Consider the following 13,370-nt stretch of genomic DNA (forward strand, 5'->3'; position numbering starts at 1 on the left):
GGGCGAGGAGGCGGTGTGGCCAATGAGCGCGCGCCGCGTCCGGGGCGGCCGGTGCGCGAGACGCGGTGGAGAGGTGGGTGGCCGCTGTAACAGTTTGCTAACCCGGGGAGTTGTGAAGGGCGCGGGCTGGGGGCGCACAGCAGCCGCGTGGTACGTCTGCGCCGCGTCTGTCCCGAACCGGGCGCAGCAGCCGCGGTCGGAGGTACCGGGGTGGGAACGGAGGGAGGCCGGGCCGCCGCGCCCGGGGCGCAGCGTGCTGCACGGGGGCGGGTCGAGAGCGCGGGCTAGGGCCTCGCGGAAGCCGGTGCGTTGGGCCCAGAGGCCGGGCCGGCCCCACGCGCTCGAGGTGGGCCAGGGTCCGTTTTCGGGAGTGGGAGCCGCCGCCTCCGTCAGGTGAGGCTCAGGTGAATCCCTGTGCGTGCTATCCGCCCGGCAGGTGACCCTACGCTGCCGGGCACAGCGACTGCGTGGGCAGCGGGGCCGGGGTGGCCTGGGGAAGGGACGGGACACCCAGCGGGGATGCCGACGAGGAGACAGGCCTTTCTTCTCCCCAGTGTCATCACCTCTCAGTTCCTGGCCAGGCCTAGTGTGGCAGGGAAGCGCCGGGTGTGAGGAGCTGGTTGAACCTGGCCCAAAGATCCCCAGCCCCACCCGGTGTCTGACAGCCAGAGTGCTGTGTGACTGCCTGCCTGCCTGCCTGTGCCGTGGCCGGAAAGCTCTGCTCTTCCCAGTTCAGGGATGTGGTGGAGCCGAGGACCACACTGTTGCCTGAGCTTTTTCTGTGGATACTTCTAGGGATGGTTAGAGTGGTTAAACCTCATCGGGATAAGGGGAGGGGATGCTGTAGGTATGAATCGCGCAGCTTCTCTGTTTTGGGAGAGTTTTGTTTTAGGGCACCCAGTTGCAAGTGTTTTTACCTTCTCCCCCTAGGGTATAATGGCAGCTACAGACAGGAGGCAGAGGCCAAGGAGGCTACCATGTTGGGCTTTGATGACCATCCTCTTGGCAGACCTGTGGGCGCTGAGCGGTATGTGACACAGGGTTCAAAGAATAAATGAGTATGTTGGGGGGCAGGATGAGACTTTGGGCCAGAAGTCTTTCTAGTTGTTGGATCCAGGGCTTTTTGTCTTTTGCTATTTTCTTCATAGAAAGCGGTGTGCTTTAAAGGGCCCTCAGCAACGTGGGGAAAACTCGGCTGATTGACACGCTATTTTCCCTCTTCCCTTCAGATACGCTGGCAGTGATGTCTGTGGACCTGGGCAGTGAATCCATGAAGGTGGCCATCGTCAAACCTGGAGTGCCCATGGAGATTGTCTTGAACAAGTGAGGGTGGAACTGGTGTCCCTGGCGGGCAGCATGGGCCCCAGGCTCCAAGCAGTGTGTGTTCTCCACAGTGCCCACACAGACTCTGGCGTCTGAGGGAGCAACTGTGGAATAGCAAGGCCCCTGGGCTCACACCCTGCTGCAGGCAGCTGGTTTCTCTTTTCCTCAGGGAATCTAGGAGGAAAACCCCAGTAACTGTGACCCTGAAGGAAAACGAAAGGCTCTTTGGAGACAGTGCAGCAGGCATGGTGAGTCCACAAACCCCCTTCCCAGGGGAGTGGACCCAAGTGTCCCCTTAAGGATGTCTATGGTGTGAGCAGCAGCTGTGCTGGGCCTCGGCACCTAACACTCAGTTCCTTTCCATCTCCCAGGCCATCAAGAATCCAAAGGCCACCCTTCGTTACTTCCAGCACCTCCTAGGGAAGCAGTCAGATAACCCCCATGTGGCCCTCTATCAGGCCCGTTTCCCAGAGCACGAGCTCAGCTTTGATCCACAGAGGCAAACTGTGCACTTCCAGATTAGCCCGTGAGTATTCTGTTGGGGAAGGAGCCTGCCAGATTTCAGTGCTATGTGTTCATTATTGTCCCGCCTTTATGCTTGGCTCTTTGCCTCCATCTATACCTTTTCCCCACAGGCAGCTGAAGTTCTCTCCTGAGGAGGTGCTGGGCATGCTTCTCAATTACTCCCGTTCCCTGGCTGAAGATTTTGCAGGTGAGTGCTAAGGTGGGGGCAGCAGCAGCCAAGATTCTTAAATGGGAAATGGGGGAGGTTTTGCTCCCCAGGAATACTGTGCAATGGCTGAAGGAACATTTGGTTGTCATACCTGGGAACATGTTACTGGCCTCTAGTGTGTAGAGGCCAGAGACGTTGCTAAATTCCCTGAGTGCATGGGATGGCATCTGACAGCAGAGCATTATGAAGCATACATCTAGGGTGTGGAGTAGGTGGGACCTGTTCTGTTGTCCTCTGTAGAGCAGCCCGTCAAGGATGCAGTCATCACTGTTCCGGCCTTCTTCAATCAGGCTGAGCGCCGAGCTGTGCTGCAGGCGGCTCGGATGGCTGGCCTCAAAGTGCTGCAGCTCATCAACGACAACACCGCTGCTGCCCTCAGCTACGGTGTCTTCCGCCGGAAGGATATCAACACTACTGCACAGGTGAGACAGGAGAGCTCTGCATCAGACATGCAGAGTGGCCAACTCTGAGAATGGAGGGTGCCCAGCTTGTTTTGCATCTAGCTGGCACAGCTGTTCAGCTTTATGCTGAGAGTTGGGCAGCCTCAGAAGTAGGCAACTGGGCAGGTAGGCCCTTGGCATTTGATAGGGTTGCTAACAGTTCTCTTGATGTCTCCACAGAATGTCATGTTCTATGACATGGGCTCAGGCAGTACCGTGTGCACCATCGTGACCTACCAAACTGTGAAAACCAAGGAGGCTGGGATGCAACCGCAGCTACAGATCAGGGGGGTGGGGTAAGTGAGTGCTAGGAGAAGGACTTCTTAGTAAGGCCCGCAGGAAGGGGGCTTCTTCCTAGAAGGGCAGCCACAATTTTCCTGCTCTATGTAGGAATACTTTCTTGGATAAAAGAGCAGTCATTGTAGGTGACCACTCCCAAAAAGTAAGGAAGCTGGAGAGAGTGGAAGGGCAATTTAGGGATGCTCAAAGGGAGCTTCCTGATCTTATTTGGAGGGAGTCCCTAAAGCTGAAGACTTTGTGTAGAGCATAGTCACTCATGTTTGATTTCTTGCCATGACTAGTTTACTGCACCTATCACTGTCTGCCTGCCTTCCATCCATCCACAATATTGAGATTTGAACCCAGGGACACTTTATCAAACCATTTATTATTTTTTATTTTTTAGTGGTACTGGGGCTGGAACCAAGGGCATTTCCACCTCCGAGTGATACCGTCAGTCCTGTTTTTTATTCTTTATTTTGAAACAGGGTCTCACTGAGTTGCAAAGGGCCTCACTAAGTAGTAGCTGAGGCTGTCCGCGAACCATGAACCTCTTATCTCAGTCTCCCAAATGCTGTGATTACAAGCATACACCACCACGCCCGGCTTACCAAACCATTTAATTTTTTTGAGATAGAGTCTCAGTGAGTTGAACTTGTCCTTCTGCCCAAAGTAGTCATTGTGTTTCTTTTTTATATTTTTATTTTTATTTTTTGTGGTACTGGGGTTGGAACCCAGGGGCATTCTGCCTTCGAGCTACAGTACCCCTGCACTTTTTTTTTTTTTTTCTTTTTGCGGGTCTGAGGATGGAACTCAGGGGCATTCGACCTCCGAGCTACACTCCCAGCCCTATTTTTTACTCTTTGTTTTGAAACCAGGTCTCACTGAGTTGCAGAGGGCCTCACTAAGTAGCTGAGGCTGTCTGCGAACTGTGATCATCTGGCCTCAGCCTCCTGAATGCTGGGATTACAAACATGTGCCACCACGCCCAACTCCTATTTTTTATTCCTTATTTTGAAACAGGGCCTCACTAAGTAGCTGAGGCTGTATGTGAACCACGATCCTCCAGTCTCAGCCTCCCTAATGCTGGGATTACAAGTGTGCGCCACCATGCCCGGCTTCAGAGGGTTTTCTTTATGTTTTGTTTTGTTTTGTGATACCAAGGATTGAACCAAGGAGCATTCTACCTATGAGCTGTACTGCCACTTAGTTGTTTTTTTTTTTTTGTCTTGAAATAGGATTTCACTAGGTTGCAGAATCTTCCTACATTGCTGAGGCTGTCCTCAAACAGAGTGTTCTCTTTTTGTGTATGTGTGTGTGGGACTGGGGATTAAACCAGGAGCATGCTACATCCCCAGCCCTTTTTATTATTTGGAAACAGGGTCTCACTAAGTTGCTGATAGCCTCACTAAATTACTGAGGCTAGCTTTGAACCTGTGATCCTCCTTTCTCAGCCTCCTAAGTAGTGGGATTACAAGCATGTGCCACCATGCCTGGCTTGTGGATTCTCATTAAGACACCAATTTAAGCTGGGTGCAGTGGCACACACCTGTAATCCCAACTACTGTAGATGCTCATCGTTCAAGCAGGATGACTGAGAGTTTGGGACTAGTTCAGGAAACCTAGTAGGACTCTCTCTCAAAGAGGGCTGGGAAGCTAGGCACACCTGTAATTTCAGTATTTGGGGGGATGACATGGGCAGGTTGCAGGTTTAAGGCCAGCCTCAGCAACTTAGCAAGACCTTATTTCAAAATGAAAAGGGCTGGGGCTGGGCATGGTGGTGCACACTTGTAATCTCAGTACTTGGGAGGCTGAAACAGGATTGCACAGGTTTAAAGCCAGCCTCAGCTACTTAGTGAGACTCTCAGCAGCTTAGTGAGACTCTATTTCGAAATAAAATATAAAATAGATCTGGGAATGAAAATATAAAATAGGTCTGGGAGTGTAGCCCGGAGGTAGAAAGCCCCTGGGTTCCATCCCCAGTACTACACACACACACACACACACACACACACACACACACACACACACACCAAAAAAAAGAAGAAGAAGAAGAAAAGGAAAGAAAGAAAAAGAAAAGGGCTGGGGATGTAGCTCAGAAGTTCAATCCCTGGTACCCAAAAAAAAAAAAAAAAAAGTGGGTTATAGCTTACTTGTCATGTGCTTGTTGACCATGCATGAGGCCTTCCCTGGGTTTGATCGCCTACTAAATAAATGAATAAAAACAAAACATCACCAGGCATGGTGGCATACGCTTATAATATCAGTGCTTTGGAGGCTGAGACAGGAGGATTGCACAGGTTGAGAGCCAGCCTCAGCTACTTAGTGAGGTTCTCAGCAACTTAGTGAGACCCTGTTTCCAAATAAAGTATATAATAGGTCTGGCAGTATAGCCTGGAGGTAGAAAAGCCCCTGGGTTCCACCCTCAGTACCACAAACAACAACAACAACAAACACCAATTTGATTGCAACCCATTTCGTTAAATTTTTCCTCAGTAGCCGGGCCCCATTTCATTAAATTTTTCCTCAGTAGCCGGGTGTGGTGGTACACGCTTGTTATCCCAGCATTTGGGAGACTGAGACAGGAGGATCTTGGTTCAAGGATAGCCTTAGCTACTTAGGCCCCTTGCAACTCAGACCCTGTTTCAAAATAAAGAATAAAAAATAGGGCTGAGCGTATAGCTCGGAGGTAAAGCGCCCGTGGGTTCCATTCTCAGTACCACAAAAAAAAAAAATCTTCCCTGTGTCTGTCTTAGCTTTGCCTCCAACAAACTGCTGTCTCGCTGAGCCCTCTTGTCCTTTGAGCCTCAGCATTTCACCCTTCTTTGGAGCTTGTCCACTTCCACTTCTAGGCTTTCACTCTGTCTACAGTGTTCTTTTCTCTCCTCATCTCTAGTTAACTCCTTGTCCTTCGGGTTTCGATTTAAGCATGTCTTCAGGGAAGCTTGCCCAGACATCCCAGACAGCACATACCTCTCTGGGTGTATTCTGCCAGTCATGCCTGCTGCTCTTTGCCAGCACCTGGGATAGTGACCATTTCCCATTTAAAGGTTACTCAACTGCCAAGTTAGCAATACCTTGACAGTAGGGACCCTGACTTTCCCCACTTCTCCTGCCACATGTTTCCCCAGAGATCTGGCATAGGCTGTGTCCAGTAAATACTATTGAATGAATGGATGCGCTGCCACTATGAGGTATCAGGTCTTGTGAAGAGTTGAGGGTGGGTCATGTGTCTGAACATGGGGCCCTGGCAGTGAGCAGGGCAGGTGTCCCTGGGGAGGGAAGCCAGAGGAGAGGTCTGTATTCCTCACCTTCCCCTGCTTCTTTTCTTACACAGGTTTGACCGTACCTTGGGGGGCCTAGAGATGGAGCTCCGCCTGCGAGAACACTTGGCTGGGCTCTTTAATGAGCAGCGTAAGGGCCAGAAAGTCAAGGATGTGCGGGAGAATCCACGTGCTATGGCTAAGCTGCTACGGGAGGCCAACCGGCTCAAAACGGTCCTGAGTGCCAATGCTGACCACATGGCCCAGGTGCCCACATGGGGTTGGTGGTGGAGAGCAAAGAGTGCTATCATTCTCCCAAAGCCTGGCCCCTGGTTCTGTCCTGCCTACATTGAGAAGAGCAGGGCCAGGGAAGAACCCCCTGACACTACTTATCTCCCCCAGATTGAGGGCCTGATGGACGATATTGACTTCAAGGCGAAAGTGACTCGTGTGGAATTTGAGGAGCTGTGTGCAGACCTGTTTGAGCGGGTGCCAGGGCCTGTCCAGCAGGCCCTGCAGAGTGCTGAAATGAGCTTGGTGAGGGCCTGGGGGAGGCGGAGTGCTAGCAGGAATGGGGCAGGATGCAGGTGGTTGTCAAGAGGCGGGTGCTGTAGAGCTTAACTGCCATCTCACCGCCCCTCCTCCCCCTCCACAGGATGAGGTCGAGCAGGTCATCCTGGTGGGTGGGGCCACTCGGGTCCCCAAGGTTCAGGAGGTGCTGTTGAAGGCCGTGGGCAAGTGAGTGTGGGGTCAAGGTCTGCCGAGGGCCGGGTGCTCCAGGGTAGGTGGTACTGGAACTTGGTACTCTTCCTAGGGAGGAGCTGGGGAAGAACATCAATGCGGATGAAGCTGCTGCCATGGGGGCTGTGTACCAGGCAGCTGCACTGAGCAAAGCCTTCAAAGTAAAGCCCTTCATCGTCCGGGACGCGGTGGTCTACCCCATCTTGGTGAGTAGCCTGTCTCCACCCTAGCCCATGCCTTGTCCTTCTGCCAAGAGAGACCCCCACACACACATCCCATTGCTACCCAGAACTTGCTCAGGTCTTTCAGCATTGTCCTCTCTGCCTGCTGAGTAGGTGGAGTTCACACGGGAGGTAGAGGATGAGCCCGGGGTTCGCAGCCTGAAGCACAATAAGCGCGTGCTCTTCTCCCGCATGGGGCCCTACCCTCAGCGCAAAGTCATCACCTTTAACCGCTACAGCCACGATTTCAACTTCCACATCAACTACGGTGACCTGGGCTTCCTGGGGCCTGAGGATATTCGGTGAGGGGCGGGGGGACAGGATGGGAGCTGGGGGAGGGGAGGGGTAGTGGCCAGACGGCCTGAGGGTTTGGAGAGGGCTGGGGGCTCGCAGGGCTGAAGTGGGGAGCAGGCTGTGGGGGTGAGGTGAGGTTGGAAGCAGCTCTCTGGAGAGCGCCTCCGTCCTTGTGAGCAAGTCCTTGCCAGGGCCCTGACATCGGGGCCAGGAGGCGTGTGCTCTGGAGTTGGAGATGGGCCAGGCAGGGCTCCTCAAACTTGTTTCTGTCTCTACCAGAGTGTTTGGCTCCCATAATCTGACCACAGTGAAGCTGAAAGGTGTGGGTGAGAGCTTCAAAAAGTACCCAGACTATGAGTCCAAGGGTATCAAGGCACACTTCAACCTGGATGAAAGCGGCGTGCTCAGTCTAGACAGGGTGAGAGCAAGAGGAGGCCCCAAATGCAGGGCAGCAGGGCAGCAGGGCAGGGGCGTGGGCACAGCACTTGTCCCACAGCAGGCTCCACAGGGTAAACAGAGGGTTTGGAATTGGATCAGTCTTGACTCGAAACAGAGCTAAGCAGGATCTGGCACAGGCCTTCTCAAGACCTCTCAATGCCTGTAGGCCCTGAAGTGCTGGGGAGGCAACCCAGGTCCTTGTGCAAGCTAGGTAAGAGCTCCACCACTCAATCCCAGCCCAGGAAACCTGGCTTTTTTTTTGTTTGTTTGTTTGTTTGTGCTACTAGAGGTGGTGGGAACCCAGGGGCTTTTCTACCTCCTGGATGCTGGGATTACAAGTGTGCGCCACCACGCCTGGCTGCCTTTGTTATTAAAGGCAGTGAGATGAGCTGCATGTGGTGATGCACACTTGTAATTCCAGTACTTGGAAAGCTGAGACAGGAGAATTGTGGGTTTGAGATGAACCTTAGCTACTTAATGAGGCCTGTTTTAAAAAAAAATCATGGAGGTAGAATGCCCCTGGGTTCAATTTCTAGCACCCCCCCCCCCAAAAAAAAAAGGGCAGAGGGCAGTGAGAGATGGGGCCAGCATAGCTGCAGGGCACGGAGCACACACAAGCAGGCACTCGTCATGGCGGGTGTTTGTGAGAAATGTGAGCTAGCATGTGGTTCCTTCGTTTTCAACCCGTTTTCAGGTGGAGTCTGTATTTGAGACACTGGTGGAAGACAGCCCAGAGGAGGAATCTACGCTTACCAGTAAGCTGAGCACTTGGGCCTGTGTATGTGCATGCTCACATGCACTCGTGTGAGAGCACATTTGCATGCAGTTTGGGGAGGTGGGCAGCAGGTGTCCTTGGTATAGGGCACAGAGTCACTGCTTGGTCTTTTCTTGATTTTTTGGACTTCCTTCCCCTTAGAACTCGGCAACACCATTTCTAGCTTGTTTGGTGGTGGCACCACACCAGACACCAAGGAAAATGGCACTGATGCTGTCCAGGTAAGCTCAAGATGCAGTCAGGAGTGCAGAGAAGACCATAGGTGTAAGTAGTGGCAGCTTGATGGGGAGCGGGTGGGCTGCCTGACTGCCTGGGGTTCAGCCGACCTGAGTTCTCCCTCAGCCATGCTGGCCTCACCATACACAGCTCTCCTCGCACTCCCAGCCTCCGAGCATTCCCTGTACCAGATTCCAAGGCCCAGCCCCTCACCCCAGGCTCTCACCAGCTGAACTGCTGCAGTGCACACAGACCCTGACCATTTCCCTACACTTGCTACCCATCTCCTTGAAAGCTGTGTGCTGTTCAGTGATGCCCTTCACAGCAGAGGTGTGGGTGTGACAGGGCCAGGTTCCTGCTGGTGACTGTCACCTGTGGGTGCTTGTGATTGTTTCCCAGGAGGAAGAGGAGAGCCCTGCTGAGGGAAGCCGGGATGAGCCTGGGGAGCAGGCAGAGCTCAAGGAGGAAGCCGAAGCCCCAGTGGAGGATACCTCTCAGCGCCCGCCCCCCGAGCCCAAGGGAGACACAATCCCTGAAGAAGAAAAGCCCTCTGAAAAAGAAACTGGGGACAAGTCTGAGGCCAAGGTGAGCACTGGCTGAGGGAGTGGGTGGAGCCTGCTCTATTTCGTGCCCCATGGAAAAGGCTGAAGCCTGTCCTGATGTCCCCCGCTCTCCCCACTCAGAAGCCCAGTGAGAAGGGAGAGGCAGGGTCTGAGGGTGGCCCTCCAGCCTCTGAGGAGGAGAAGAAACAAAAGCCTGCCCGCAAGCAGAGAATGGTGGAAGAGATTGGGGTAGAGCTCGTGGTTCTGGATCTTCCAGACCTGCCTGAGGATGAGCTGGCACGCTCAGTGCAGAAGTGAGTGAGGCGTGCGTGTGCATAAGCATGTGGGTGTGAGGTAGCAAGGTGTGGGGTGCACCGGAGCGGCTGAGTTCTAACCTTCCCCATACCCCTGTGGCCACTTTGTCACACAGACTTGAGGACCTGACCCTCCGAGACCTAGAGAAACAGGAACGGGAAAAAGCTGCAAACAGCTTGGAAGCTTTCATCTTTGAGACCCAGGTTGGTGGCCAGAACAAGGTCTTGGGTATAGGTATCTGGCTCTGAGCCTTGCCCACAGGCTTGCTGCATGCACATGTCTGTATCCCTCCCTAGGACAAGCTGTACCAGCCTGAGTACCAGGAAGTGTCCACCCAGGAGCAGCGCGAGGAGATCTCTGGGAAACTCAGCACTGCATCTGCATGGCTGGAGGATGAAGGCTTTGGGGCCACCACTGCGGTGAGGGCCTCTCAGGACCCCCATTGCAGGCGGAATGGAAGCTCTTGACTACCTCCCCTAGTGTCAGAGAGTCAGAAGAACTGGGTTTAAGGCCACAAGAAACCATGCAGGCTGTGTACAGCCTGTGTACCAGTAGTTCTAGCTACCCCAGAGGCTGTGAGGCAGGAGGATGGCTTGAGCCCAGGAATTCAGAGCCAGCCTCAGCAACAGACCTTGACCCTATCTCAGAAAAGAAAAGGCTAGACATGGTGACACATGACTGTAATCCCAGTTTTTGAAAGGCTAAAACAGGAGGATTACAAGTTCAAGCCCAGCCTCAGCAATTTAGTGAAACCCTGTTTTAAAATAGAAAGGGCTAAGGACACAGTTCAGAGGTAGATTGTCCCTGAGTTCAGTACTCAATACCACAAAAAAGGCCTGGAGATGTGGCTTTATGGGGAGTACCTGCCTAGCTTGAGTGAGGCTCTAGCATGATCATCAACAACCAAAGGCCAGGCATAGTGGCGTACACTTATAATCCCAGCATTCAGGAGGCTGAGACAGGAGGATCATGGTTCGCGGACATCCTCAGCTACTTAGGCCCTTTGTAACTCATTGAGACCCTGTTTCAAAATAAAGAATTAAAAAAAAAAATAGGGCCGGGGGTGTCGCTTGGAGGTAGAATGCTCCTGGGTTCCATCACCAGTACCTCAAAAAAAAAACATCATGCTGACTCTGGAGCTCTCTTATCACCCCCTCAATCCCTCTGCATACCCCCCATCTCTTAGATGTTGAAGGAGAAACTGACAGAGCTGAGGAAGCTGTGCCAAGGGCTGTTTTTTCGGGTGGAAGAGCGCAAGAAGTGGCCAGAACGCCTGTCTGCTCTCGACAATCTCCTCAATCATTCCAGCATGTTCCTCAAGTGAGTGGCCCCATGCCGCTCGTCTCTGTTCAGCCCCACAGGACCTCTGCCATGAGGTCTGATCTTCTCCTCTCTGATTTTCAGGGGTGCCCGGCTTCTCCCAGAGATGGACCAGATCTTTACCGAGGTGGAAATGACAACATTAGAGAAAGTCATCAATGAGACTTGGGTAATCGCTGCATGAGCACAAAACTGGGCGCTTAGCTGGCGCCGTAGGTAGCAGAGTGACTGACAGTCTGTGCGAAAAGCCTGAGGGTGGTTGGGGCTAGGAGTTCACCTGGAATAGAGTCACTTGCTCCCTCCACAGCTAGTTCTGAGCCTATCTGGTCTCATCTACAGGCCTGGAAGAATGCAACTGTGGCCGAGCAGGCCAAGCTTCCTGCCACAGAGAAACCCGTGTTACTTTCAAAAGACATTGAGGCCAAGATGATGGCCTTGGACCGTGAGGTGCAATATCTGCTCAATAAAGCCAAGTTTGCCAAGCCCCGGCCCCGGCCCAAGGACAAGAATGGCACCCGGACAGAGCCTCCTCTCAACTCCAGTGACAGTGACCAGGGGGAGAAGGTCATCCCACCAGCAGGTGAGGGCAGGCCCCTAGCTCTAGACTCTGCCCTGCAGGGGAAAGGTCTTCCCCTCCCAGGACTGCATCTTCCTCCTCGTTTCTCTCCAGGCCAGACTGAAGACGCAAAGCCCATTTCAGAACCTGAGAAAGTAGAGACTCGTGAGTTGGGGAGACTATGGCTGGGAATGGGACTTTTCCCTAGTCCAGGGGGCAGGCGAAATGGAAGGGGACAGCCTGGTTCTGGACAGCCATAAACTGGATGGCTTTTTTTTTTTTTTTTTTTTTTTGTGGTCTGGGGATGGAACTCAGGGGCATTCGACCTCCGAGCTACACCCCCTGCCCTATTTTTTATTCTTTATTTTGAAACGGTCTCACTAAGTTGCGGAGGGCCTCACTAAGTAGCTGAGGCTGTCCGCAAACCACGATCCTCCAGTCTCAGCCGCCCGAATGCTGGGATTACAAGTGTGCGCCACCATGTCGGGCTGCCTTTACTTTTCTAAAGCACTGTTTAAAATAAAAAAGAAAATACAGCTGGGCGTGGTGGCGCATGCTTGTAATCCCCGCGCTTGGGAGGCAGAGACAGGAGGATCGCGCAGGTTCGAAGCCAGCCGCGTGCGCTGGCTTAGGAGACCCTGTTTCCAAATATAAAATGTAAAAATAGGACTGGGACTGTAGCCCGGAGGTAGACGGGCTTCCAGGAAACCCCAGTACCACCAAAAAAAAAAAAAAAAAAAAAAAGAAGAAGAAGAAAATACAGAGCCAAGCATGGTGGCACACCCTGCAATACCAGTACTGGGGAGGCTAAGACAGGAGGATTGCAGGTTTGAGGGCAGTCTCAGTAAACTGTTGAGACCCTGTTTCGAAAAAGATAAGGCTGGGGTGTAGCACAGGTAGAACACCCCTGGGCTCAATCTCCAGTACCACAAAAAAGGAGAGAAAAAGGAGCAGAGGGAGAAGGGAGATAGATGCCACATATCCTAAAATACTTGCTGGCTCTTTTCAGAAACAGTTTGCAATTCTCCCCTCCCCTGTTAGCTGTTCCCTCCCTTCTGCAGAGACTGACCCTTTCCTTCCAACACAGGATCTGAAACAGCAGACACTGAGCCTTTGGAGTTAGGAGGTCCCGGAGTAGGTGAGGAAGGACCTGGTTAAGCTGGGCAGCCTGGCTGGGTTGGAGGGAGAATGCCTGCAGAGACCCAGGGCCACTGGCCTCTGCTTTAATGGCCATCCTTCCCTTGCTCTCACCCCCTGCCTCCCCAGAGTCTAAACAGGAGCGGCCAGCAGGAGAGAAGCGGCCTTTGAAGAATGATGAACTATAACCCCACCTCCAGTCTCCCCACTCACTTCCAGCCCCTTCTACCACCTCTATTTATTACACATTGGGGTGGGGAGAGGGGCTGGTTCTGCCCTCGGAGGCTCAAGCTCCTGCTCTCACCTGGGATCTGAGTGTGGAGGAGGGGCCACTTACCAGTTCCTTCTGGAGTAGGTCTGGTTAAAGCCTGAACTTGTTCTGGTCCCCAGCCTCACCCCCTGATCCCCTACCCACCTGGTCCCGCATTTGGGAAAAAATCACTATTATGTCTTAATTATTGGCCTGTGGGTAAGTGAGAAATGGCTACCGGTGGCTGGTGGGATCCTGCTCTTGGGAAGGATGTCCTGGGACACTGGTGAGCACCTAGTCTTTTCTGGGCATCCTTCCTTCTCTCTTTCCTCTTCCACCATGAAATCAATGTCCCTTTCAGGCCAGTGTCTACAGAGCCTTGGTCACCAGGTTTAGTTTCTGAGTGCCTGTCTCTGCTCTTTTCTCCCTCCAAGGATTTCTTTCCCTAAGCCCCTCCCCCTTTCCCTTGTGTCCCCTCTTTTCATTTGTTTCCTTGGCTTCATGGTTCAGGGCAGTTCTCTGCCCCT

General features: G+C 53.0%; 1 protein-coding gene across 1 annotated transcript; it reads left to right on the top strand.

Moving 5' to 3' along the window:
- Positions 1-342: 342 nt before the first annotated feature.
- HYOU1 (hypoxia up-regulated 1) lies at positions 343-12,781 on the top strand (the record flags this gene model as incomplete). The annotated part of the gene is made up of 26 exons (XM_080700691.1): positions 343-393; positions 931-1,027; positions 1,230-1,323; positions 1,493-1,571; positions 1,695-1,849; positions 1,959-2,035; positions 2,297-2,478; positions 2,677-2,792; positions 6,113-6,305; positions 6,441-6,575; positions 6,694-6,776; positions 6,853-6,985; positions 7,115-7,302; positions 7,574-7,712; positions 8,427-8,487; positions 8,649-8,728; positions 9,123-9,308; positions 9,407-9,579; positions 9,696-9,783; positions 9,877-9,999; positions 10,767-10,900; positions 10,985-11,069; positions 11,240-11,480; positions 11,571-11,621; positions 12,544-12,594; positions 12,723-12,781. Exons 2-26 carry the CDS (start codon positions 937-939, stop codon positions 12,779-12,781), a joined length of 2,997 nt encoding a protein of 998 aa, XP_080556817.1. The 5' UTR covers positions 343-393; positions 931-936.
- Between the last annotated feature and the right edge of the window lie 589 nt (positions 12,782-13,370).

This window comes from Muscardinus avellanarius, assembly GCF_963383645.1.
Source record: "Muscardinus avellanarius genome assembly, chromosome: 1".
Taxonomy (NCBI): Eukaryota; Metazoa; Chordata; class Mammalia; order Rodentia; family Gliridae; genus Muscardinus; species Muscardinus avellanarius.